This window comes from Lampris incognitus, chromosome 15 (assembly GCF_029633865.1).
Source record: "Lampris incognitus isolate fLamInc1 chromosome 15, fLamInc1.hap2, whole genome shotgun sequence".
NCBI lineage: Eukaryota > Metazoa > Chordata > Actinopteri > Lampriformes > Lampridae > Lampris > Lampris incognitus.
In genome coordinates, this window is record NC_079225.1 from 14930818 (window position 1) to 14958230 (window position 27413).

General features: G+C 48.4%; 1 protein-coding gene across 2 annotated transcripts in view; it reads left to right on the forward strand.

Moving 5' to 3' along the window:
* Positions 1-27413, forward strand: part of gphnb (gephyrin b) — a 146757-nt gene that overhangs the window by 98044 nt on the left and 21300 nt on the right. The window contains exons 9-14 of one of the 2 annotated variants that reach the window (XM_056294358.1): positions 4272-4313; positions 6629-6703; positions 10494-10550; positions 13038-13080; positions 14836-14973; positions 22964-23056. In XM_056294358.1, the coding sequence (XP_056150333.1) occupies positions 4272-4313; positions 6629-6703; positions 10494-10550; positions 13038-13080; positions 14836-14973; positions 22964-23056 (448 nt within the window). The remainder of the gene's footprint in view (positions 1-4271; positions 4314-6628; positions 6704-10493; positions 10551-13037; positions 13081-14835; positions 14974-22963; positions 23057-27413) is intronic. The other variant, XM_056294359.1, reaches the window with a different exon arrangement.

Consider the following 27413-nt stretch of genomic DNA (forward strand, 5'->3'; position numbering starts at 1 on the left):
CATGGGATCTTTAATGACCACAGTGAGTCAGGACCTCAGTTTAATGTCTGATCCAAAGGACGACGTCTCCTGCAGCACAGTATCCCCATCACTTCACCTGGGCAGAGGGAATTTTGTTAGGACCAGAGGGAAGACTGCCCCCTACTGGCACACCAACACCACTTCCAGCAGCAACTCGGGTTTTCTCAGGATGTCTCCCATCCATGTACTAGCCAAGCCCACGCCTGCTTAGCTTCCATCATTTGGCAGAGCCAGGGTACATGTCGGTATGGCTGCTGGCAAGTTATTGATGCTGGCTTTTTTGTAGTCTGTTGTAGTCTGTTTTTGTAGTCTGTTGACTGTAGAGACTGCCCAAACTATAAAAGCTGGCGTACATAACAAATAACTAAACCAAAAATACTTGCTTAGATTTGGTTTACCAGCATTCTGAGAGAACATGGCTGTGATGGTTAACCTTCCAACACATATTTTTTAATCCACCTACATTTCTAAGTGAATAGATGCGTCTGTTCTGGATGTACGCACATCGAACCCACTTGTGTGTTTAATTCATGGACACCAGCCCATGTTACCAAAACAGTATAAAACTCACAATCAGCATCTCTTCTGCAGAGTCAGTTGTGTGCACATGTCTACTGTAAATATGTCTATTTGTGCATATTTGTAGACCCACCGCCAACCGCATTTCCGATAGCGGGATACGTCTGTGTTTGCAACCCCTCGGTGTGCATAAGAAGATGGTTATGCAGAAAACTATAATATTGGTGTGTGTGTAGCTGATCAAATATGTGTCTCCTTAAGAGTTCACATATGCATTCAGACTGCATGCATATGTGTGCAACATATATTGATCTTTGGTTCTTCATGCCCGCTGACTCCTTCTGTGAGTTTGCCTTGGGGGCGGGTGGGGCGGGGGGGGGTCAGCCAAGCAGAAAGTAGAAAATGGAAACAAGGAGTTGAGTGCTGTAGAGAGAGAGAGAGAGCGAGTAGAGAAGAGACAGATGGGGTGGGGAGGAGGTGGAGGGCAGTGAATGAATGACAGGCAGGAAGCTGAGTGAGGATGAGGCTGCCTGGCCGGCTGCACGGAAGCGCTCTCGTTTGCCATGTGAGCTGCTGGTGAGAGGCCGGGGGAAGACTGGTGAGCAGCACGCCGAGGCCTGCCACATCTGCTATGTTAACTCTCACCCTCCACCGCACCGGCAAGCTCACTCTCTCTAGCTCATTAGTTTGTAAATGCAAGATGACAGAGGAGAGAGGGCTACGGGAGGTCAGCACACTTGGAAGGAACGAATGACCAGAGCGGGCGCGGGAAAAGCAGCCCGCGTCTTTGGATAAGTCATGGGTACCGGTTGCGGAAGGTGGCGTTTCCTTAAAGCATCCGTTAGATTTATCTCTTAACTGATTTAGCTCGCAGATTTATCTCACTGACCCATCGCAGTGGTTTAGTGAGTTCCACCTTAAAGACCGGAGCCAGAGTAAAAGGAATTTATTCCTTTGACCCGGCCTTGGTCAGCAGAATGGGGTTTGTTTTTCACATCACATAGGTTTTATTCTAAAGTCTGCTTATCCATTTTATGAAGAAGAAAAAACAGCAAATTATTATATAAACTAAAATGTCACTGTTTTGGGAACAAAGGACTGTGACTACCTCAGCTTATATACCATGAAGTCATAGTGAATTCTTTGTTAGCCCTTATTTTAGTCAAGGTTTTTAAAAAATCTTGTGGCTTATTTTAGGATGGACTTTTTTCTTATTTTGGTGGATGCTGTGAGCCAACGTAGCAGCTTAGAGCAGCCCTTAATGCTAATAACAACTTTTCACTATTTGTTGATTTACATCCCCCAAGTTATTACCATAGTACACCAAGGATATATCTACCCCCCCTTTTTCCCCCCTCAGTTGTACTTGGCCAACTACCCCACTCTTCTGAGTCGTCTCGGTCACCCCTCTGCTGATTCGAGGAGGGCTGCAGACTACCACATGCCTCCTCCGATACATGTGGAGTCGCCAGCCGCTTCTTTTCACCTGACAGTGAGGAGTTTCGGCAGGGGGACGTAGCGCGTGGGAGGATCACGCTATCCCCCCCCCCCCAGTTTCCCCTGCCCCCCTGAACAGGCGTCCCCAACCGACCAGAGGAGGCGCTAGTGCAGCGACCAGGACACATACCCACATCCGGCTTCCCACCCGCAGACACGGCCAATTGTACGCCCAACCAAGCCGGAGGTAACACGGGGACTCGAACTGGCGATCCCCGTGTTGCGGCAGCCTAGCGGTTAGCTGGTTGCCACGAGAGATTGTGCTGTATCGGTGTCGTTTTGTGTGGCGAGTAAACGGAATTGACTCGACTCCATCTCGCCGTCTCCTCATTCCTGCACTCCCACAGTGTCTCATTTTAGAATGGCCTTTCTTTTTTTTATTATTTTGGTGGATACTTTGAGCCGACGTAGCAGCTTAGAATAGCCCTAATGCTAATAATTTGTTAAAACTTTTCACTCTTTGTTGATTTACATCCCCCAAGTTACTACCCTAGTATACCGAGGAGATATCTATTTTGTGTAGCGTGCGGGGGGGGATATTAGGTTGGAGTCATATTGAATGAATGATTGATGGCTCCACTGATTGCAGGAACTCACAGGGAGTTCGTCATCGGCCACCATTGACGTGGTTCATGCGAGTGCTATTGGGAACAAGAGAATTTAAAGCTGAGAGAGTCAGAACCTTGTAGTATGTCCTCTGGCATTTTGCTTACCTTCGTGTAACGGTTGCTGTCTTGCGGTGTTGTCCGCTCACTCTGCAGGCGAGTCTAGAGGATTAAACATCAGCCGTGTACGGCGTCCACTCACAGCTAATAACCTCATTGAAACGTTGAAAAAGTACACCTTCCGCTTCCGGTGTGGGAAGATGGCTGCGCGAATTCACGTTTGCAGCAGCCTCGCCCAGTACCGTCCATGCAGTGTCTTTGTCCACGTCTGCGTCTAAGTTTTGTCTTCGTTTGATGGCTGGGAGAGCTGGCGCTGGATCGGCTGGGAGAGCTGGGCAGGCTAAGCTAACTGCTAGCCCATGCAGACCGGCAGTAACACCGAGGGCGGTCTGGCGACGGCCTCACCTGGCGTTGACTGTAGTTGATGTCGTCATGAGGAGTGCTGGGAGGTGTGTCGAGGGTGTCTGGCTGGGAGAGCTGGCTCTGGATCAGCTGGGAGAGCTTGGTCCGCTTCGTCCGATGGGCCCGGGGACCACGGCCCCTGCCTGGGCTGCGCACGAGGAGGAAACGCTGAGGGAGGTGTGACAGGACGCTAAGCTAACTGGGCTAAGCTAACTGCTAGCCCATGCAGGCCGGCGGTTCCGACAGCCATCCTGGCTGGCATTTCGTTTCACTTCATGTACGCAAGTGCACGAAGAGAAATAACATGAAGTGTTCCTGATTCCCGATTTTTGATCAAACACATCGCCGAACGAAGGAAAGCATGAAACGGGCTCCGTGGTTGCTGGTGTCAAAATGAAAACGGGAGCCAGAATGAGAAAAGGTACCTTGCGCAGCATCCCATTTGTTGTTATTCTAACCGTGGAGCATTTGGGTTGTGTGACGTGGTGTGGTTTTATCCTACGCTGGCGAAGGAGTGTTCGGACGGGGCGGCGTCGTTTCTGGATGTGGCCGAGCGCCGTCCTGAGGATGAGGTGCCGGTTTGGAGGAGGAGCGTCTCTGTGCAGCAGAGCGACGCTCTTCCGACGAGTCGCTTTGCCACTTTTCCCCCCATTGTCTTCCTGAGGGAATACGGGCTTTGATCTCACGACGTAAACATTTATTTAGATCCTTGTTTTGTTTTTATTTTATTTTTTACTATCAGCCCTCATGCACGTGAACACACACACTCGTACCCACTTTGTTCCACATGTGAAAGTAAAAAAAAAAGTAAGGTTGATGAAATTCAACAGATGTACAAATGTTTCCAGTGAAGCCTGTTCTCTTGTTGATGTGGTGACGATGGGGTGTGGTTGGGAAATCCCATCTGGATCCCTCTTATTTTCTGGTCCTGTCCTGTGCTGTCCTATCCTGTCCTGTCCTGTCCTGTCCTGTCCTGTATGTCATGCCATTGGCTGCCTTGGCCCATCCGAGAAAGTCACACAGAGACACGCCACACGCGGTGGCCCCTCCTGAAAAGACAGACGCTGTCCATCTGTCTCTGTGTCTGTCTGTCTGTCTCTCTCCGCTCAGCCCGGCTTTGGCTCTGTTAACCCTCTTCTTTTCTCCCCTCCTCTCTCGCGGCACCAGGCGCGGCTTCCCTCCTGTTCATCCACCCTAAGCATTGCTGAGGTACTCCTGCATGCATTCTTAAATGCATTCTCACGGCGGCCGTCATGGCATCCATCACCATCCTTCCACCCCACCTCTGAACTCCCTGTCCGGCATGATGGCTTCCTCTCAGCCCTGACCCATCCGTGTGTCATCCTGCCTGCTGCCCTTTTTGCCTCCCCCCCCATAACAGACTACACTACCCACAGTCCTTTGTATTGCTAGTCTTTGTTTTATGTCTGAATGTGGTCTTGGTGGTGTTATACTGATTTTGTGTTTAAGCTGAATTTCTGGGATACTAATACATGTCCAACCTCTCCAACACTCAGCCTGTCATGTTCCCATCCTCACACAGTGTAACGCTCACACAGCCCAACACAAAGACCGGCCTCCATCACTTTGCATACATCGTTAACCGCGTTTCAGCCTCAGTTGTGAAGTTGATCGATGCTTGGGTGATGTGTATAAATGAAAGTTGGCATCGCTTGCACAAACAGTGCATTTTTCCCCCTCATCGTCCACACCTCTACTTTACTACCTCACGGTGGCCTTTTTTTTTCTCCCCCACAGCATCTTGCCAAAGATTGTAGTAAAGGTGCTTGTTACTCTGGTCTCGGCCCAGTGACTCTGACCTATAAGTGATGAAGACCTGGCCTCAGCACAAGTTCACAGAGGAGTGCTGACACTTGTCCGATGTGATGCAGAAATCCATCGATTACCTGTAATTGCGCGGTAATGAAATCTGGACAGAAGCACAGAAGGGGACTTACAAATGATGCTCATCTCAAAGGTCGAGGGAGGGCCACATGGGGACTTTCAACCCAAGCTTAATATATGTTTGAAAGATTATAATCGCTCACTAACATCAAGTCTTTATCTCGCTCATAGTGATTCGAAACATGATTAAAATGATAGTGTACACTGACTAGCATGCATGGGAGTATGGGCTCCCGTTGCATTGCATTGCATAGGCATGCAGCTGCTTGGTTTCTGCAGAGACTAGACATGCAAATCCACTTTACCTGGTTACCAGTGAGGCGGGTTTCTTCCTATGCATAATTAGATTGGTGGTTATATTGAAATGTTCAAAATCAGTAATGCAATTTCATTACTAAAAAATCATTCTGACGGCGTCCGGGTGGTGTGGCGATCTATTCTGTTGCCTACCAACATGGGGATTGCCGGTTCGAATCCCCGAGTCACCTCCGGCTTGTTCGGGCGTCCCTACAGACACAATTGGCCGTGTCTGCGGGTGGGAAGCCGGATGTGGGTACGTGTCCTGGTCGCTGTGAACTAGCGCTTCCTCTGGTCGGTCGGGGCGCCTGTTCGGGAGGGAATAGCGTGATCCTCCCACGCGCTACGTCCCCCTGGTGAAACTCCTCACTGTCAGGTGAAAAGAAGCGGCCGGCAACTCCACATGTATCGGAAGAGACGTGTGGTAGTCTGCACCCTCCCCGGATCGGCAGAGGGGATGGAGCAGCAACCGGGACTGCTCGGAAGAGTGGGGGTAAATGGCCAGGTACCATCGGGGGAGAAAAGGGGGGGGGGGGATCCAAAAAAAAAATTCTGAATTTACTAAATTATTCTCACTCTAAAGAGATGTACATTCATGTTTGTCTCTCGTCCCGTTCTGTCTTATTACGCCCTCAGGGATAGCTGCAATCAGTTACAGCCTCAACGCGACTGTATTGCTTTTACATATGGTCCTTTCCTCCCTAATCTGAAAACAAGAATCACATGTAAGGCCAAAAAAACTAGGTCTCGGGCAGGGCCATGGGTCGAGCAAGCACGGGTCTGCCAGTCACTGGGTTCGCAGTTTAACTCGTTTTCAGTTGAATCACCGCGCCCATCCTTCTACTCACATATTAACTCTGAGGGGTAACCGCCCCAGCAGCACCGCGGAGCTCTTTTTAGGGAGACATCAGCTGAAATGGTTCTGTTCTCCATCCATCCTTGGTTCTGTACTGTTGCCGGGGAACATATTTGGTAACTTCCTTTGCCACATTTTTTTTAATTTCCTTTGATCTGATTGCAGAATGCATGTCAGGTCAGTAGTACTCGATTAAGTGTGTGTGTGCGTGTAGATGGGTGTGTGTGTGTGTGTGTGTGTTGTCTCGTGGGTCTAAGTGTGTGTGCAAAATGTGCATACTCTGTCTTATGGCATTTCAAATGCACCACTAACTGCAAAGAAAATATCCTGTTTTGAAGCCACCAATGTGTGGATGCCTGTATGCCTTTTGCGTGTGGATGTGCAGGCATGTGTGTGGTGTGTGTGCGTGCTTTGTGAGTGTGCATGATGGTGTGAAGGTGAGTGACTGTCCTGTGGCTTCCCCCAGGCCTCACGGAGAGAGTTCAGGGCTCACCTGGATGAGGTCATCACGCTCAAGTCAAGGTACTCTACCTTGGACCAGGTAAACCCGCTAAACCTTCTAACAACCTCTGTCCACCGGCATGCGATGCACCGCACCACACCGCACCGCACCGCACCACACCAGGGCCCCCAACACACACACACACACACACACCCACACAAGCTGGGAGGCAGCGAGGGGGGGGGGGGAGGCAGAACCCAAGGCCACGCTGACAGCTCGCCGTCTCAGGCAAAATTGTTCTTGGCAGCACCTCTGCTGCAGCATGTAGAGCCGAGGTGAGCTTATCAATAAATGTTGTACGTCTGTGAGAAAGGAAGGAGGGTGTTATTTAATCAGTTTTCATCAGTACACTCTGAGAAGGCGACACTCGCACTATATATACACATACATATTCTACAGTATGTACTACGGTGGCTCCCTGCCATTGTAGGGTATTTGAGAGACACTCGGGATGCCACGGTGCCGGAGATCCCAGCAGGGTAGTGTTAGTAGTGTATTCGTAGTGTAGGCTACTGGCGTCGTCGTCCTACTATTACACATAATACACCAAACATCATCCCCCATACTTTAGTTTTCGACAAGGGGGAGGTGTGTGACGCGTCGCTCGCCCAGAGCAAGGGTTAGACGAAGGGTGGTGGTACACTAAAGATTTAGCGGGCAACCTAGACGGGCAACACTCCCAGCTCTAAAGTGAAATGCGGGGTTAAAAGGCGACACAAGTGTTTTAAGGGACGATATCGTCCCAAGTGATGAATGTGATATTGCGAGGACACATTCTCAGTACTGTTGCCCATCGAAGGTTGTCCCGTGTATCACTGCCTGTGGTCGGCAGCATTCCTCCCCATTGCCTCTCTCTCTCTCTCTCTCTCTCTCTCTCTCTCTCTCTCTCTCTCTCTCTCTCTCTCTCTCTCTCTCTCTCTCTCTCTCTCTGTAGACATCCACCTGCACTCATTCTCTCACCCATCACCCATTTGGTCATGTGATGTGGTATGTGTGTCTGGGGATGCCTATGGGGGTTGATGTAATGCTTTGTATTTGTTTTGTGCTTGTATTACTGTCCTTAAAAAGACAATGTTTCTGTGTGTGTGTGTGTGTGTGTGTGTGTGTGTGTGTGTGTGTGTGTGTGTGTGCGTGGAGCCAGGGGGCAGCGTAAGGCTGGCCTTGTAATAGCCAAGACTTATGCCACGGTCGGTGGAGAGCAGAGGCTGAAGGCGGGCAGTATACTCAAAATGGCAGAAGAAGTTTTCGAAAATGCCGGCGAGCATCTCCCCGAACCACCGCCGTCAGCGTACTCGGTATGAACTTTGCTGCGTTACTCCACGCCACTGGAGGGCGCGGCGTGATTACGAGGCAGCTCTGTGACCCACCAATCAGCCGTGACGCAGCCGGTCATGTGATATACGGACCAACTGCGGAGAGAGGGAGGTCTACAAACCTACCTGCGAGCCAGGTTTTTGCACACAGTGCACCCCGCGAACACAACACCGGGTCTTTTTGGTTGTCTTTGGCTCTGCTTCGTTTTGAGTATGCTGCTCCCTTAACCTGCACACTGAGCCCCCTTGCCCCCCCCCCTCTTAGTCTTTCTTCCATTGGGCTCTTCCCTCTAGTCTCTAGAGAAGAAGACTTGGCTGTGGTTTGCCACAGTAGCATTTTGTCCCTTCCTTTACAAATCTGTCGCTATCACTCTAGCATTTTGTCTTCTCCTCCATCTCTCTCTCTCTCCTCCTCCTCCTCGGGGGGGGGGGGGGCAGGGTGGTTGGAGCCGGTCAGAACAAGCCTTCCTGGCCTGTCACGGCCCTCTCCTTTTCAAGGCGGACGGCTAAATCTCCCTCTTTGCATAATTTGTCTGACAGCTCCTTTGTTTTGTGCTGAGCTCAGCACCAAGGCGGCTGCATCGCTTCGGTCCCCGGGAGCCCCTCCCATGCAAGCTGATTATTGGCCCATTGATTTCCCTTGGCGACGAGCGAGCGACTCCCGGGGCATGTGTCCGAGACCTCTCTCGCTGACCTGGCCATGGTCACTATGCTGCACGCGTCCCCCTAGCTCATTGATCTTCATGGCAGATCCCCATGACAACCCGTTGTCAGACTGTTTCCGTGGTGACGATGGGATTGGTGTTTAGAGTGATTAGGGTTCTTGGCACAGAGGCTAGAGTGTGTGTGTGTGTGTGTGTGTGTGTGTGTGTGTCTTGCCTAGCATGCTGGAGCTTTCCATTAAGACTACTGTAATAATTCGGTGTAGTCGGGGTCAAGGGTAAGCACGGCTACTACAGAACCAGACAAGGCCCTGCACTTATTTCCCAGTGTACACACACATCATATAACCACACACACTCCACATTTTCCTGTCGGCAACATGCCCACACAGAGACACACTCACACACACACACACACAATGCTATATATATATATTAAATTTTTTACATATATATGGATGTATATAATACAGGCTTTTACTTCTATTTAAAAACTGTGGGAATGTTTCTGTAAGTGTGTCCGTTTGAATGTGTGTGTGGTGTGTGTGTGTGTGTTTCTTTTAGTATTATCATGTCTGTGCATGTAGGGTTGTGTGTTTCTCTATCTGTGCGTGTACATTGTAAGTGTGTGTGTGTGTGTGTGTGTTGTTACATTCGCATCTCTCATAGTAGCCCATTCTCTCCTCCCATGCGGTTTTCTCACAGTATCGGGGGACTCGGGTCGAGGGGGTAGATTAGAAATGAGTGTGAGAGGTTTTGTCAGTCTGCGCTCTGCTTTTCCCCCTGTGTCCAACACCCATTCTGTCCCTGCACTCTTTAACACTCACCTCCATCACTTTGTCCCTAAAAGCTCTTCCACTGTAGTCATCTCCACGTGCAAAAAAGAAAAAGCATTTCCCTCCATGGCTTTTTGATGATATGATCTATTTGACTGAGCTAGTTTTTTGTCCTTTGTGGTCTTCTTTTCCACATGTGCCCGTCTGGTGTCGTCCCACTACACCGCATCAAGATTTTTTTGTTTGTTAGTGAATGATCACTGTATGTGATTGCATTACCCTTCAAGTGTAGGATAACGTTAACATGTGTTATAACAGAGGTTTAATTCAAGTGACACTAGATTAGGAGCAGATCACTGGAAAATGTTTGTTTTGTTTGTTTGCATTTTGATTTTAAGCCGTTCTCTCTAAGATAGATTCTTTGTCGGATGCTAATGTATTTGTGCTGTTTTCTTGATTTCCTGTGAGTTGTGTCATTGTCTTAGATGTCTGATGCAAAGCCTGTTAGCAAAACACACCTGTTTCGTACGAAAAATGTCACAGCTGCTTATCGTTAGTTTTCATTTCTGCTTTCAATGTCTGCAAGTTGATCTGTGTCTTGCTGTAGCTGTATTTATCTCCCCTTTCTCCATCTTTCTCTTTTGACACCTATCATCTCTCGCTCTGCTCCAACTTATCTAGCTATCTAGCTAGCTAGCCAAGCTGTGACTAGCAAGCTAGCTAGCTCGATATCTATCTACCTATCTATCTTTCTAGCTATCTAGCTAGCTAGCCAAGCTGTGACTAGCTAGCTAGCTCGATATCTATCTCTCTCTCTCTAGCTATCTAGCTATCTAGCTAGGCTGTGAGTAGCTAGCTTGATATCTATCTATTTGTCCATCCCCCTTCTACTTCCTGCTAGGGTTGCCTGTTGTGATGGATGCCTGTCTGTTTGTGTGTGAGTCAGTATGTCTGTGTGTCAGTATGTCTGTGTGTATCTGTCTTTCCGTCCGTCTGTGTGTCTTTTGTGCGTCTGTTGTGTTGCGGTTGCCCGGACAGATGCACTGATGCCTGTGATTCGATGCTTTATCTCCACTAGCTCCAGTGTAGGTTGGAGGGGCTTAAAGATGATCGCAGGAGGACCTTCAGCTCTCGAGTAACTATCCCCTTCCCCTCCCTTCTCCGAGGAGCGCTGGCCTCCGCGCGCAAACACCCCGCTTTGTGTGTGGAGCTCACCCTGCTCGCCTTGCTACTTCACTCTGTCTGTCTGTCTGTCTGTCTGTACCTGTCTGTCTCTTTCTCTCTCTCTCTCTCTCTCTCTTTCTTCTTTTCCTGTCCACGGTCCGGTGCTTGCCCTGTTGCTCTCGAATCACTGTCTTCTTTCCTTTCTCTCGTAATTTCGCCATCTCTTGGTCCCAGTCTCTCATTCTGTCACTTGTTTTTGTCCCTCTTTGTTTCTCTTTCCCTTGTCTCATCCTTTCTCTGTCTGTCCATCTGTCTCTCTCTGTCTCTCGCTCTCTCTGGTAACATGCTCTGCTTTCAGTAGCTGTGTCTGGTGTGCTGGATGTCTGTTAAGTAGATGCCATCAGGACGCTCCAGTGTAGTCTTCTGTTCTCGTTCCGTTCTTCTTTCCCTTTCTTTTTCCTGTCATGTTCTCGACTCTAGTTTAGTGAAGTCTGTCTGGTCCGTGCTTCTTGTTTTATCTTTTTTTTCCCCTCTGGGCCGTGGGACCACGTCATGCTATGCCTCATCCTTCCATCCCTTATGTCTCTCTCTCGCTCTCTCTCTCTCGCTGTCTCTCTCGCTCTCACTCTCTCTCTCTCTTGCTCTCCCTCCGTCTGTGTCCCTGTATCTGTCCCTTGACCATTTCACCCCACCCACTCCCATCCTCCACCCTTTGGCTGTTTTGGTGCCCAGTGGTGTGGCGGTAGTTACGAGTGTGGTTGAGGGAGGGGGAGAAGGAGACATGGGGGAAGGCAGTAGTGATGGAGGGGGTGTGGGGGGGTGCGGGGGGGCAACAGAGGCCTCCATGGGTGGTTTGGTTCTTCATGCGCCACACGCCATGCGCTAAGCAAACCCCCCCTCCCTCCCTCCCTCCCTCCCTCCCACATTCACTAGTGTTGACTGCAGGTCGCAGGGGTCATGGAAATAGAGCTGTGGCGATGGGGTGGGGGGGCAAGACTGTGACAGGATAAGCGGTCAGACAGACACCCATAGCCAGGCAGAAAGACTGACAGACACATAGGTAGATGGGTCCATCAACGTTTCTTAAATAGACACACCGTAAGACAGGCAGACAGGAAGAAAGACAAATAGATTGAGGTTGGGCCCCAAAATGATAATGAGGAAGACAGAAAGAGTGATAAACAGGTTGTAGATAGAGCAAGAGACAGGACAAACTGACTATTAGGGCCAATTGATGCATTGACCTTTCCAAAACGAATAGATGAGTCACTTTAGATAGCTTCCCTGATTTATTTTTTTTTTACAAAGACTTAAAAAGACTAAATCCATACACCTACCACTACACCCGTCCTTCTTCCAGGTGGGGTCTTATTGCCCTGTGTGGGTGTAGATTAGGGATGCTGAAGCTCTAACAGCCCCTCTTAACTCTGTTAGTGCTCATACTCCAGACTATAATTTGCCTGTTTATTCCCCCTCCACTTGCACGGTCAATGTGCAGGGCTGGGCTCCTCCAAAGCATCAGTAGGCACCCGTCGCCATCTTTAAGCTCATCTTTCGCTCCATTCCCTCAGAATGGAGCGAAGACAGTCTCAGTCTTGGAGATGTTGTTTTGGTGAAACCCAGCCCAGGTCCAACCTACTCTGCTCTCCTCCCCACCCAGCCATAGAAATTGCAATTAGTTGAGCTCTAAAGCAGCTACCATGCACCATCAGCGATTTCCAAGTCCAGTGTTCCTCTGCACCACATCTGAACAGCCACTATCTACACTCTATACTACATTTCAACCCACATTTGATGTTATGCCATAGGAAATAGTTTGATGCATTTGTTACGATCTTGTGATATGATATTAATGTCACTCTGTATGTTGTTGCCTTTGTCCGTTTTATTTTTCTTTTCCACAATGAGTCCTCGAATCTGAAAAGTCTGTTGATCAGTGTGATTATGACCTAATATGACATGATGTTGTAGCGTAGGGTGATGATAATGGTAATGTCGGAGATGCAGCCATCTCCCAGCAGCGGGACAAAGTGCACAGTGTAGTGTGACAAGCCTCTTTTTGCCAATGCTTCTGACTGTGGTGAAAACAGCCTCTCATCGCTCGAGCATGTCAAAAGAGCAGCCCTGTTTATCTCAAATTATCACTACCGATCCTTCCTCTCTCTCTCTGTCTCTCTCTCTCTGTCCTCCCTGTCTCTCGCTCTCTCTCTCTCTCCCCTCTCGCTCTCTCGCTCCCCTCTCTCTCTCTCTCACTGTCTCTCTCTCACTTTCTCGCTCTCTCTCCCTCTGTCACTTTCTCTCTCTCGCTCTCTCTCTATCTCTTTCTCACTCTCTCTCTGTCACTTTCTCTCTCTTGCTTTCCCTCTCTCACTTTCTTGCTCTCTCGCTCTCGCTCTCTCTCTCTCCCTCCCCCTCCTCATTCTCGCTCTCTCCGCTCAATCACTTCCCCCGTCTTCAGGTGCAGTCACGATGCAGCAGCAAAGAAAATATCCTAAGATCAAGTGAGTACCAACTCCCCCTACACAAAGCATCCAAGGTGTGTGTGTGTGTGTGTGGATATAATTGCTACTCCATATGTGACAAAAACTATGTTTTCAAACACATTACTAATCAGATAAATATGCATGTGAGGTGACAAAAGAGGCATAGTGTGTGTGTGTGTGTGTGTGTGTGTGTGTGTGTGTGTGTGTGTGTGTGTGTGTGCGTGTGGATATAATTGCTACTCCATATGTGACAAAAACTATATTTTCAAACACATTACTAATCAGATAAATATGCATGTGAGGTGACAAAAGAGGCATAGTGTGTGTGTGTATGTGTGTGTGTGTATGTGTGTGTGCTTGTTTGTGCATGTTTCTGTAACTGTGTGTGTGGTGGTGGCGTGTGTTGATGTGTCTGTGCATGTGATGTTCTGCCCAGGGTTGTTAAGCTTCATGTTATGCATCAGAATGTGCTGTGGAAGCGTAAATGTATGTTTAAAGGAGAGAAATTGGGTCAAGGGAAATCAAAGCAAAGTGCCTATTCTTTGCTGTGCGGAAGCGAGAGGGAGAGAGGGGGGGGGAGAAGGAGAGAGAGCACTAAAGGAAAAAGGAGCAGATTGCACATTAGTTACACCTTGGTTGTTCCTTTTACCTTTTGAATTATTTGAGTAGTATTATTAGGACAACATGGCCGTTATCAAAAGCTGCCATCATCCAGCTGGGTTTCGGCGGCCTCGGCAAACAAGCAGGGTGATTTCAGTACGCATACTGTTGAATCTCCGTTGGTGGCTGTAAAGAGAGTTTGGTTATTGGCTTCTGTGGGCAAGTGTTGTGCGTTGTTCTGGGTGATATTTGTATACATCCTGTTAAAATCCTGTATGTAACAGTACACATGACTTCATTTGCCACGTACAATGAATATACAGGGCACGGTGTTGCAGTGGTTAGCACGGTCGCCTCACAGCGAGAGGGTCCTTGGTTCAAGCCCCAGGGTAGTCCGACCTTGGTGGGTCGTCCCGGGTTGTCCTCTGTGTGGAGTGTGCACGTTCTCCTCGTGTCTGCGTGGGTTTCCTCCCACAGCCCAAAGACTTTAGGTCAGGTGAAGCGGCCATGCTAAAAAATTGTCCATAGCTGTGAATGTGTCGGCCCTGTGATGGACTGGCGGCCTGTCCAGGGTCTCCCCCCCACCTGCTACCCAGTGACTGCTGGGATAGGCTCCAGCATCCCGCGATCCTAATTAGGATAAGCGGCTTGGAAAATGGACGGATGGATGTATAGTAATGCACGTTTGCAAGCATATCTTTTATCACAGACAGACAGGTCTGTGCTTTTTCTCTTTATTTAATGTCTTTGATATACTGTTTTGTCAGTGGGTATTTGTAGTCAGTGTTCCTGAGAGTTATGCCTTGTTTCACTGCTCATGATGGCACCCATTAGGATCCTATTGGGCCAGGCTAAGGTTGGCTTAGCGTCTCACTTACTGTACCTGGGTGGCTCTTGGGTTTGAGAAATGTTGTTGAAAGTACTATTGGGGATTTATTCAAAGAATTAATGTGTTCCAGTTAGATTTGTGTTCACAATAAGATATACCCCATTTACTCTGTTAGGGGGTTGTTCGAGTAAGACTAAAATTCAACTATCCATGGTGACCTGCCCTGTTTTGCACCGACTCTCCACGATCTTGAAAATCAGTTGCTGTGGCCAAATTAGGGTCATAATCTCGTTTTGTGTCATTTATAATGACACAAATCACCCATTACCGCTTTGTCTTCTTAGGTCACAGTGCGGTGGACATCACCAAGGTGGCCCGAAGGCACCGCATGTCCCCCTTCCCCCTCACCTCCATGGACAAGGCCTTCATCACTGTGCTGGAGATGACCGCCGTCCTGGGCACTGAGATCATCAACTACAGAGGTGAGGAGACAAGGACGTCCACGCCCCTCTCCGCCCTCCCTACTACCTACATGAAGAGCGGATGCCAAGGGGAGTGAAGTTTACAGCATTCAGGGTTCCTATCCTATTCTGTTCCCTACCACACATGCCTATAGATAAAGACAGAGCCTAAAACAATATAAGTGGCAAGTGTCCTCGAGTAGTAGATCTGTCCCCCTGCCATCTTTAATAGACCTTCTTATGACATCTGTAGTCATCAGCTCCCCTTAGGATGCTGGGTCGCAGAGGTGTCATAACTTTCAGACCAAAGCAAAGATGTGAATGAGTTAAGTCCACATGACAGGGTTTAAGCTCTATCCGTCCCCAGCTGGACACCTCACTGAATCAGCAGTCTTAGTCCACAGGCAATAATGTCTCACACACACACACACACACACACACACACACACACACACACCACCATCATCATCATCTGCCATCACTCGGGGTCGGGTATGACTGTCCTCTTCTAGGTCCTTGTGGGTCTTCAGGTGGGCTTAGAGGCTGATCCTGGAGCTGCATATTTTGGGGCAATGTGGGCAAGTGTGTGAAAGAGTGGTTGAGAATGTGGTTTGGGCCTTTCTGGTAACTCGCTTCTTTCTGAGTTTGCGCTTGTTTTCAACAGCATGGTGGAGGACATGGTTGTAGTGCGCAGCACCCTCACGGACAGCCAGTCTCCAGACCTCCCTGTTTTTTGCTGATTGTTCCCAGGTGTTAAGGTCAATGACAAACCTTTTGATGTGGGCCTTGATGTTGTCTTTATATCGCTTCTTTTGTCCTCCTGAGGCACGGCATCCTGTCACGAGCTGAGAATAAAGTACTTGTTTCAGGAGGCAAGAGTCAAACATGCGAAAGATATGGCCAGTCCATCTCAGCTGATGTTGTGCAATGGTGGCAGTTATAGTAGGCATGTTGGACTCTTCGAGGACGCTGAAGCTGGTGTGCTTATCCTCCCAGCTGATCTTAAGGATCTTTCTGTGGATCGCTGTTGGTATGTCTCGAGGGCCTTAAGGTGCCTGGTATAATATAGCACAGCTATATGTGGTCCATGTTTCTGACCCATATAGTAGGGTGGGCAGCACTACTGCTTTGTACACCAGAATTTTTGTTCTGGCCTGAAGGTCGCGGTTTTCAAAAACCCTGTTTCCCGATCTTGAGAAGGCTTGGCTGGCACAACTGAGACGATGATGTATTTCGATGTCAAGGCTGCCAAGATATGAGAATTGTTCCACATTTTCGAGTCTGGTGTTGTGTACAGAGATGGATGGGAGCAGAGCGGCATATTTCTGTTGGGTGGGGGTTGGTAGAGGATATTGGTCTTTTTTATGTTAATGGCCAGGCTAAGCTGCTTGTATGCCCTTGCAAAGGTGTCCAGTATGCACTGTAGTTCCTCTTCTATGAGGGACACTAAGGCGTTGTCATCGGTGTACTGCAGCTCAATGATAGATGTGGTGGTGGTTTTACTTTTAGCCCTGAATCTGTTAATGTTCAGTTCTGTCCCATCAGTTCTGTACATTATTTCAAATCCCTGAGGCAGATTGGGACCCATGAGATGGAGGATGGTGGCAATAAAGACAGACAACAGGGTTGGGGCAATGACACAGCCTTGTGTAACTCCTGTGTGGACCTTGAAGGACTCTGTCTCATCTCCATAACTGCTGAGTACTCTAGTTGACATATTATCATGTAGTAGAAATAGTATTCTGATGTACATTTGTAAGGGCAGCCTCCCCCCCCCCCCATTCTCCCCAGTTGTATCCGGCCAATTACCGCACTCTTCCGAGCTGTACTGGTCGCTGCTCCACCCCCTCTGCCGATCCGGGGAAGGCTGCAGACTACCAGATGCCTCCTCCAAAACATGTGGAGTCACCAGCCATTTCTTTTCACCTGACAGTGAGGAGTTTCACCAGGGGACGTAGCACGTGGGAGGATAATTTTATCCTCCCCAGTTCCCCCTCACCCCTGAACAGGTGCCCCGACTGACCAGAGGAGGCACTAGTGCAGCGACCAGGACACATACCCACATCTGGCTTCCCTCCCACAGACATGGCCAATTGTGTCTGTAGGGGCGCCCGACCAAGCTGGAGGTAACATGGGGATTCGATTGGTGATCCCCATGTTGATAGGCAACGGAATAGACCGCTACGCTACCCGGACACCCTAGGACAGCCTATTTTTGACAGAACTGGTTAGAGGGCCTGGCGGTTTATGGAATCAAAAGCTTTGGTTAAGTCTATAAAGGCCACGTACAATGGTTGATTCTGTTCCTGGGCTGTTTCTTGGAGTTGGCGAGCGGTAAAAATCATGTCCATGGTGCCTCTGTTAGGACGAAAACCACCCTGGGCTTCTTGCAGAATTTCCTCTGATATTGGGAGGAGTATGTTGGCCAAGAATCTGGACAGGGCTTTCGCTGTGGTGGAAAACAGGGAAATGCCACGGTAGTTTATGCACTCAGTTTTGTCCCCCTTCTTAAACATAGAGACAATGAGTGCGTCCCTAAGTTATGCCGGGAATTTCCTTTCCCCCATATTTTAAGTGGTAAGGCATGGATATGTCTGAGGAGTGTAGGTCCACCTGCCCTCAGCACTTCTGCCAATATTCCATCAGGACCAGCAGCCTTGTTGATTTTCATCTTCTTGATGGCATCCTGGACTTCTCTTAGACTAGTCGGTGCTTCCATGTCCTCCTCTTTGGATTGTTGAATGAGTTGTTGGAGAGCATTAAAAGGTCCTGGTAGTGCTCTTTCCACCTCTCCTTGATTGACTCATTGTCTGTTAGCAGTGTTTACCCATCTTTGGGGCAAAGGGGGGTTAGACGGTGTTGGCTGGGACCGCATATTGCTTTAGTAGCGTCACAGAAGCCTTTGGTATCCCCAGAGTCTGCAAGGTGTTGGATCTCAAGGGCCTTCTTCATCCACCAATGGTTCAATTCCCTGACCCGGCTTTGGACGGTAGACTTTGCTCTTGCATGGGCAGCTCGTTTATTTTGACAGTTGATATCTTCTGCCAAATGGTTAAGGCTTGCCTCTTGATGTTGATTAACTGTTAGATTTCCGAGTCATTCTCATCAAACCAATCTTGGTGGTTCTTCAGCTTATGTCCAAGAGTGGTTTTACCGGTGCCAGTGATTACAGATCTCAGCATATCCCAGTGGCTTTCAATATATCATCTGGATACTGCTTGGGCATTGATGTACTTAGCATGGCCTGGAACTGTTGAAAAAAGGAGGTATCAGTCAGTCATTAGAGGTTGAGCTTTGGGTGGCTCTGCTTTTTCTGCACCCTTCTTTTCAGGTGAAGATGGATGGACAGGGTGGAGTGGAAAAGGCAGTGGTCAGTCCAGCAGTCATCTGCACTGATCATCCCTCTGGTCTTAAGTACCTCTCGTCGGTCTCTTTAACTGACAATAATGTAGTCAATGAGGTGCCAAATGTTAGAATGGGGGTGCCTCCAGGTTGTTTTAAATTGTTCTTCTGGGTCCGCGGTGGTGTAGCGGTCTAAGCATCGGCTTTGTGTCGATGCAGTTGCCCACTGGGGACCGGGGTTCGCGCCTCGGTCTCGTCAGATCCGACTATGGCCGGACTTGATGAAGCAGCAATAATTGGCAATGCTGTCTTCGGGAGGGGGTCGGAGTCGGCTTGTGTTCGTCACATGAATGCGTCTCTGTGTGTGTCGGAAAAAGCAGTGATTCGGCCTGGATTCGCCTTGTCACAAAAGTGGGGAGACATCTCCTTCGAGACTGCCGGCCGGAGAGATGCAGTTGGCAAACGCATGCAGTACGAAGATGGGTGTTTGAACTAGAATAGGGATCGATTGGCCACTAAATTGGGAGAGAAAGGGAAAAAATCAGAAATAAATTTAGAAAAAAAATTAATTTGTTCTTCTGGCAGAAGAGTGTGTCGGTGATGGGTAGGTTATGTTCTGAGCATGTTGTTAACCGTAGGATGCCATCGGAGTTTGTGTTTCCAACTCCTTCCTTGGCATTATGCCTCTCCACAAGTTGTAATTTCATCCCACTCTGTCATTGAAATCTCCGAGCAGGATTAGTTTATCCTACTTTGGGACTTTGGTGAGAACATTGTCCAAGTCGGCATGGAAGGTCTCCTTTACTTCATTTTGTGAGTCAAGTGTTGGAGCGTATGCACTGATGACAGTGATGTTTTGGTTATTTACAAGTGCCAGTTGTATTGTCATCAGGCATTCGTTGATGCCCAGGGGAAGTTCAGCAAGGTGGCAAACAAGGCTGTTTTTGATGGAAAAGCCAACACCTTGGATACTCAGCTCATCAGCGGCTTTTCCTTTCCAGAATAAAGTGTAACCAACCTTCTTCTCTTTCAGCTGCCCTTGGTGGGCTAGTTGGGTTTCAGAGAGTGCAGAAATATCATTTGGGGATCTCCTCAGCTCTCGAGCGAGAGCAGCATGCCATTCAGGTCAATTGCTGGACTGATTGTCTATGACGGTTCATATGTTCCAGACTCCAAAATATACGAGTTTCTGTTCCTGACCACATGGTGGTGATCCCTTTGGATGTGGTGGTCCATCAGGAGGTATAAGGCAGACTATGTTTAGGGCACATTTTCTAGCCCCCTCCCCGACTGAGGTGATCAGAACAGATCCTAAATAGGGCTGCTCAGTCGTGGGTGCAGCAGCCAAGAAGCCTCTCTGTCTCAGTCCCAGGGCTTAGTGACTGATCATACACCCACCATCTTTGTGCCAGTTTGTGGCTAGGGGCTGCCAGAATTCACTGTCCTGCCCCCATCACCTCTACCTGATCACCACAGGGCTTTGACCCAGGATGTTTATGGGTTGATTCCCTTGCAAGAGGATGCCTGTGCATGACAGCTTTTTACGTGGAGAGGCTGATGTGCCTGTAGCCACCACATGGTCCTTGGCAAGGGGGAACCAGAGTCTAATGGCATGGAGAACCAAGGTGATTGGGGACCACCCTCTGTTGTAGCCTTCATCCGCCTTCATTGCATTGTGATCTGGAGACATCTTCCGCCAGTTCGCTGTTGAGGTCTTTGTTGGATTACACTTCATCTGGAACCTCCCCCTTGACCTATCCCCCTTGGGTGACCCTGCCAGGAGCCAAGCTCCAGACAGCATAGCTCTTGGGATCATTACTACATGCAAGCTTCTCCACCACGGCAAGGTGGCGATCCAGGAGAAGACACACACACACCGATTCCCCTACAAGCAGGCTTGCATGTATTGACAGCACGAACAAGACCCCCCCCCCCCACCAACCGGCGTCCCTGCCATCTAGATTCAAAGGTTGTGGATGGTTGGAGCGCTCTCTTGTTCTGGAGTTGTAAAAATGTTGTGTTGTCAGAGAAGGGATTTTGTTCAAGATGTTCAGGAGCACAGCTGGGAGGAGTTTGGGCTGTGGTTGGAGGTAAGAAGGTAAGGAAAGGAAAGGGGGGGCAGTTGTGAGATGAAATATTCACCCAGAACAGATGGAGCAGCAACCCTTCTGGTGTAAAAAGGGGCCCCTGTGTGTGTGTGTGTGTGTGTGTGTGTGGTGTGTGTGTGTGTCTGTGTGTCTGTGTGTGTGTCTGTGTGCGAGAGAGAGAGCAAGAGCAAGAGAGAGAGAGAGTTAATGGGCAAACTCTTGCACAGCGTGTGTCCATGGGTACTTGCATGAGCATGGGCATGTGCATTTGTACACCTACCATATTTATACATATGCATACATGGATATATGTGTGTGTGCTTGTGTCTTTGTCTTTGTGTGTGTTTTTGCACAGTGTGCAAGTGCACACAGCACATGATTAGGAGATTGAGTTTGTTTTTGTTGTTTTACATAGGCATGGGAGCGCTTGTGCAGTGCACTGGTGTGTGAGTATGGGCTTTCGAGGCAAATTTGTTATTTGTGATATTGGGCGATACAAATAAATTAAAAATGGATTTCGCACAGCATTGCACCTTCCCAGTCATTTTAGGTTTTACATCAATTCAGGGTCGACTATTGAGGTGGAGTGATGTCGACCAGTGATGGTATCCACTCAGGACACGGATACGAGTGATGTTTGGCAAAGCAGCCAAGTAGACACACATTTTAATTCTGCAACAAGACATCAACTCTGCTCTATTTTTATTCAGGAACACAAGTCGGCACCCGCACATCCGAACAGCCGGTTTAAACAGCAGCCTGTAAGGGAAAACAGCTGCAGAACCACATTAGAATGGTGAAATGTCCCAGGTAGAACAAGATGTAAGAGTTGGATTGTAGAGTTGAGTGTTTGTCAACAGTTCCAGGCCATGCTAAGTACATCAATGCCCAAGCAGTATCCAGATGATATATTGAGGTAACATAACATGTTGTTAGCACTAATCTAGAGAGTTGGGTTTGTATGTGTGTGAATATGCACATATGTGTGTTTTATTGTATCTGTGTGACAAAGTCTGTGCCCGTGTGCATGCGTGTTGCATGCATCTGCTCTTTCCCATGTGCTCGCTCATATCAAGGCTCAGATCTTCATATTAACACCCACATGATCACTGCATAGAGACTCGCCCAAATGCTAAATATAGCCACCCAGCAGCTTAAGGTATTTAGTGCTTGGATTTTTCTCCTCCGCCCACTCTCTCTCTCTCTCGTTCTGTCTTTTTGCCTCTCTCTTTCTTATTTCTTTCCACCCCCCCCCCTCTCTCTTTGCTATTGTTTCCATTCAGTTAATCCTGCAACCTCTGTTTTTCTCTGGAAAATGGTGTCAGTTTTTTTCTGTCAGGGTTACAGAAATGGTTAAACTTTTTTTGGGGGATTGAGGCGTCCGGGTGGCGTAGCGGTCTATTCCGTTGCCTACCAACACGGGGATCGCCGGTTCAAATCCCCGCGTTACCTCCGTCTTGGTTGGGCGTCCCTACAGGCACAATGTGTTGGTGGTTGGGAAGCTGGATGTGGGTGTGTGTCCTTGTCGCTGCATTAGCGCCTCCTCTGGTCGGTTGGGGCGTTTGTTCGGGGGTGGGGGAACTGGGGGGAATAGTGTGATCCTCCCATGGACTACGTCCCCTGGTGAAACTCCTCACTGTCAGGTGAAAAGAAGCAGCTATCAACTCCACATGTATGGGAGGAGGCATGTGGTATAGTCTGCAGCCCTCCCGGATCGACAGAGGGGGTGGAGTAGTGACCGGGACGGCTTGAAAGAGTGGGGTAATTGGATGGGTACAACTGGGGAGAAAAATGGGGAAAAATCCAAAAAAAAAAATTGGGACACATGGTCACCACTTGCAAATTTTTTGCATGAGGATTTGTAGTGTGTGTGTGCACGTGTGTGTGTGTGTGAGAGAGAGAGAGAGAGAGAGAGAGAGAGAGAGAGAGAGAGAGAGAGAGAGAGAGAGAGAGAGAGAGAGAGAGAGAGAGAGAAGGTGCACATGCTTGCGTGTGTGTGTGTGTGTGTGTGAGAGAGAGGAGAGAGAGAGAGAGAGAGAGAGAGAGAGAGAGAGAGAGAGAGAGAGAGAGAGAGAGAGAAGGTGCACATGCTTGCGTGTGTGTGTGTGTGAGAGAGAGAGAGAGAGAGAGATGAGAGAGAGAGAGAGAGAGAGAGAGAGAGAGAGAGAGAGAGAAGGTCACATGCTTGCGTGTGTGTGTACGTGACGGTCAGGTGGTGAGTCATGCAGAGAGATCCTGATGTGAGGTGTCACACTCTGTCTCTCTCGAACACACACACACACACACACACACACACACACACACACACACACACACACACACACACCTCCGGCACATATGTCTCTGTGTATCTTCATCTGAATCAGACACGCTCTCTTTCACCCTGCATCCCTCTGTCTTTTTTTTTCCCTAATCTTCAACTGTCTCTCTCACACAGTCTCTCCTCTCACCCCCTTTACTCTGTCTGCTGCTGCTAATAACCATCTTGTTTCTCTTTCTCCACCATTACCCCCTCTCCCCCCCCCCTCACACACACACACACATGCACACAAACTTGCTTCGTTGCCCCACTGCCAATGTAGATGGGATGGGTCGAGTCCTGGCACAGGACGTTTATGCCAAAGACAACCTGCCACCCTTCCCCGCTTCTGTCAAGGATGGTTATGCTGTGAGAGGTAAGCCACAGCTCTCTCTCTCTCTCTCTCTCTCTCTCTCTCTCTCTCTCTCTCTCTCTCTCTCTCTCTCTCTCTCTCTCTCGCTCTCTCGCTCTCTCTCTCTCGCTCTCTGTCTCAAATTCAAATGTGCTTTTATTAGCATGACAAATACACATTTGTGTTGCAAAGCATTTTCACATGTCTCTCTGTCTCTCTCTGTCTGTCTCTCTGTCTCTCTCGCTCTCTCGCTCTATCTCCTTGTCTCTCTCGCTCGGAGCGCAGTGGAAGTGTGAGCGAGTGGCGCGTTTCGGCATTTTCTATCTTTTCTAACTTTTCTATTTTTCGTTGTTTCGTGTTTTTTGGGGCTGTTGTATTTTGACAGATTTATTGTCGTGGTGGTGTGTTTTGATAGCGGAGCGGGTTCGGCCGGCCCGGCTGTGAGTCCTGCAGACTCGCGGAGTCGGAGGCGTGGGGCTGGAGGAGCTCACACGCCGACATGGAGTTAAACTTTATCTGAACTTCAAGTGCTCGGTAGAAGATTGCTGTTTAGCAATCGGAAAAATCGTTGGCTATGACAGTGTAAAGTCCGCATCTAGGATGAATAGTGGAGTCGTTGTGTTTCTCGACTATTGACAAGGTCAACGTAGATGTGGAGCAAGGTGTGGTAATCCAGGACACCTTTGTTCAGGTGGTGCCGCTGGTCAATCCGGCCAAAAGGGTAATTTTGTCCAAAGTCCCTCCGTTCATTAGCAAGGACATGTTGCGGAGAGAACTGGCGAGACACGGAAAATGAATGTCACCTATAAGACTGATCAATCTGAGCTGCGAATCTCCCCTTTTAAACCATGTTGTTACCTTCAGAAGGCAGCAGGTCTTTATGGTTCTGAGGGACAAAACAGAGTTAAATCTAATTTTGAAGTTCAGAGTTGATGGTTTTGACTACGATGTGTATGTATCGTCAGAGACAATGAAATGTTTTGGCTGCGGAAAGGAGGGCCATCTCATACGTTCCTGTCCAGGGAAATCAACTGCTGAGCCAAATGAGGGTGAGACGGCAGCACAGGGCCCCGAGCAAACTGGGACTGCGGCGCTGAGCTCAAAGCAGGGAGAAATGCAGCAGGAAGAAAACCGGAGTGAAGCGGAGTCTCTGGCTGCTGGCTCAGGTGCTGCTGTCCCTGGTTCGGCTAACCCAGAGACTGCTGGTTCGGGTGTTGCTGATCCAGGTTCTGCTAAAGCAGGGGCTGCTGGCTCAGTTGCTGACGATCCGGGTTTGGCGAGCTCAGGGGCTGTGGGTTCGAGTGCTGCTGATCCGGGCCCTACACAGGACAATACTGTTGTAGAGGTTGTTGAAAAGTGTCCCACAGATACTACTACCTGTGATGTAATGGACACACAGACTGAAACAAATGAAGCAGAATGTTCTCTGGAGGAGGAATGTGTGATGTTGGTAAAGAAAGACTCTTCTACTGACAAGGATAAGAAGAGGAAACCTGATGAGGTGTCTCAGCCTTCTAGTATAGCGACAAAGGTTTCTCGTCAGAGTAGGTGTCTGCGGTCGGACGAAAGTGAAGGTGATGAAGCCAGTGATGTGGAGTCTCTGGCTGCCTCGCAGACGGGGACTCAACAACAGACTGGATACTCTGTAGTGAGTATTAAGAAGTTCTTGCAGGACACCAAGGGAGCCAGAAATGTAAAAGCTGACAAAGTGTTTCCTGATATGCGACTCTTCCTTGATCCAGTGAAGACTTTTCTGAGAAGTCCTGGTGGTCTGGAGGAGAAAGCCTTCACTGAACAGGAAACTTTTCATTTGAAAAAAATAGTTCAAATGTCAGAAAGCAGTTAGGGAATGATGAATAATTTTTTTAATTTATTCTTTCTCTGTCCACTTGTTTCTGTTTTGCAACTTCTTTTCTGTATTATGGAGGACATAAGAATGGGGAGCTTAAACTTAAAGGGGGGCAAGGAATGGTGAGAAAAGGGCCTCTCTTTTCAAGCTGTGTGCTCTTAAAAAGTTAGATGTGCTTTTTGTACAAGAGACACACAGTACCACTGATAATGAGGCTGACTGGCGGAGAGAATGGACTGGTGAGACCTTTTTAAGTCACAAAACCAGTAACAGCGGTGGAGTTGGTATTCTTTTTTCCAGGAATTTTATTCCTCAGTCTGTTGAGTCTGAGGAAGTTATTAAAGGCCACCTGTTGAAATTAACAGCAGTGTATGAACAGGTAAAAATGGTGTTTATTAATATTTATGTTCCAGTTGTGGGAGTGGAGAGGTTAGGCTTCCTGGATGTTTTAGATGAGGTTATTGAGAATTGTATCCGTGAGGACTATTTATTCATTGGTGAAGATTTAAATTGTACTGAGGACAGCAGGTTGGACAGGAACCATGCGGAGCCTCATGCTGCCTCTCGCAGTCGTCTGGTTCGTCTTATCGAGGCTCATGAACTGTGTGATGTGTGGAGAGGGTTTCATAACAAACAGAGACAGTACACCTGGACACATATTAAGGATAACTTGATGTCTATGGCCAGGCTTGATCATTTCTATTGTTTGAAACATCACTTTAATGTGTTCAAAAGTTGCATCATCAGCCCTGTCGGTTTTTCTGACCACTCGCTAATAATGGTTTCTGTCTTTATAAAATGTGTGAAATCCAATAGTGCCTACTTGTATTATAACACAGCCTTACTGGAGGATAGAAACTTCAAGGACACTTTTGTCTGTTTTGGAGAAACCACCAAAGTACAATATCAGATTTTGTGTCTGTACAACAGTGGTGGGATATTGGAAAAGTCCAAATAAGACAACTGTGTCAACAGTACACTCGGAATGTCACACGAACCTTAATGTCTTCAGTGAAAGCTCTGGAGTCTGAAGTAGAGGAACTTCAGGGCTTGGCTGAGGCCACAGGGGATCAACACCATACTGAGGCACTCGCAGCGAAAAAGTCTCGTTTGAACAACCTGCTGGGTGTTTCAGCTCAGGGCGCTTTGGTCAGGTCCCGCTTTCAACATGTAGCTCAGATGGATGTCCCATCACAAGAAGTGGTTCATTCACAGCTTAAGATCTGACACTGGGCAGGTGCTGACTGACCATACTGCAATTCGTAAGTGTGCTGTCAGCTTCTACAGTAACCTATTTAGCGCTGAGCATAGAGAGGAGCAGGCAGTGGGTCAGGGCTTTTATACCGATCTCCCTCAGGTGGACTGGCAGAGCAATGTATAGTTGGAAGCAGCTCTTTCCTCTGATGAACTCTATGATACTCTGCAGAGTATGCAGAGTGGGAAAGCTCCTGGAATTGATGGTCTACCTGTTGACTTTTACAAATCTTTCTGGTCGGTGATCGGGGGGGATCTGCTGGCGGTGCTAAATGACAGTCTCGCCAGAGGGCATCTGCCATTGACCTGCAGGCAGGCGGTTCTCGCCTTGCTGCCCAAGAAAGGTGACCCACAGTCCATTAAAAACTGGAGGCCTGTGTCACTGCTTTGCACTGATTATAAGCTCCTCTCAAAGGTGCTAGCAACCAGACTGAGTAAAGTGATGGGACAGGTGATTCATTGTGCCCAGACCTACTGTGTACCTGGCAGGTTGATTTCAGATAACATCATTCTGATTCAAGACTTTTTAGAGATCTGTAGGCAGTTTGACCTCAATGCTGGCATCATATCAATTGATCAAGAAAAAGCCTTTGATCATGTTGAGCATGAATATCTGTGGCTCACATTAAGGGCCTTTGGTTTGGCCCTGGCTTTATTAGCAAACTTAAGGTTCTGTATTGTGACATTCAGAGTGTGCTGAAAATTAATGGTGGTTTGAGTGCTCCTTTTCAAATGCAAAGGGAGATTAAACAAGGCTGCGCCCTCTCGGCATTTTATACTCCCCAGCATTTGAGCCATTGTTACACAATCTCAGATCTGACCTTCGGGGTATAACTATCCCAGGTTGCATTGCACCCTTAAAACTGTCAGCCTATGCAGATGATCTAGTAATTCTGCTGAACAGTCAGCAGGATATTGACATGTTGTAGAGGGACATCTTCCAGTTTGGCTTAATATCATCAGCCAAGTTTAACTGGATCAAAAGCGAGGCTGTCAGTGTTGGGGATGTACCAGTTGGAGAAAAAGCTCCTTTTGCCTGGGGGGTTGACTTGGAAGGTGGCGGGGCTGAAATATCTAGGAGTGTTTCTGGGTGATCAGTCTGTTCTTAAAAACTGGGAAAATTTTCTTGAAAAGGTCAAAGGTCGGTTGGCAAAGTGGAAGTGGCTCATAACTGAGATGTCCTACAGAGGTCGAGTCCTGATCGTCAACAACTTGATATCATCAATGTTATGGCATTGCCTGTCAGTTGTTGACCCCTCACCAGGCCTGCTGTCCAAG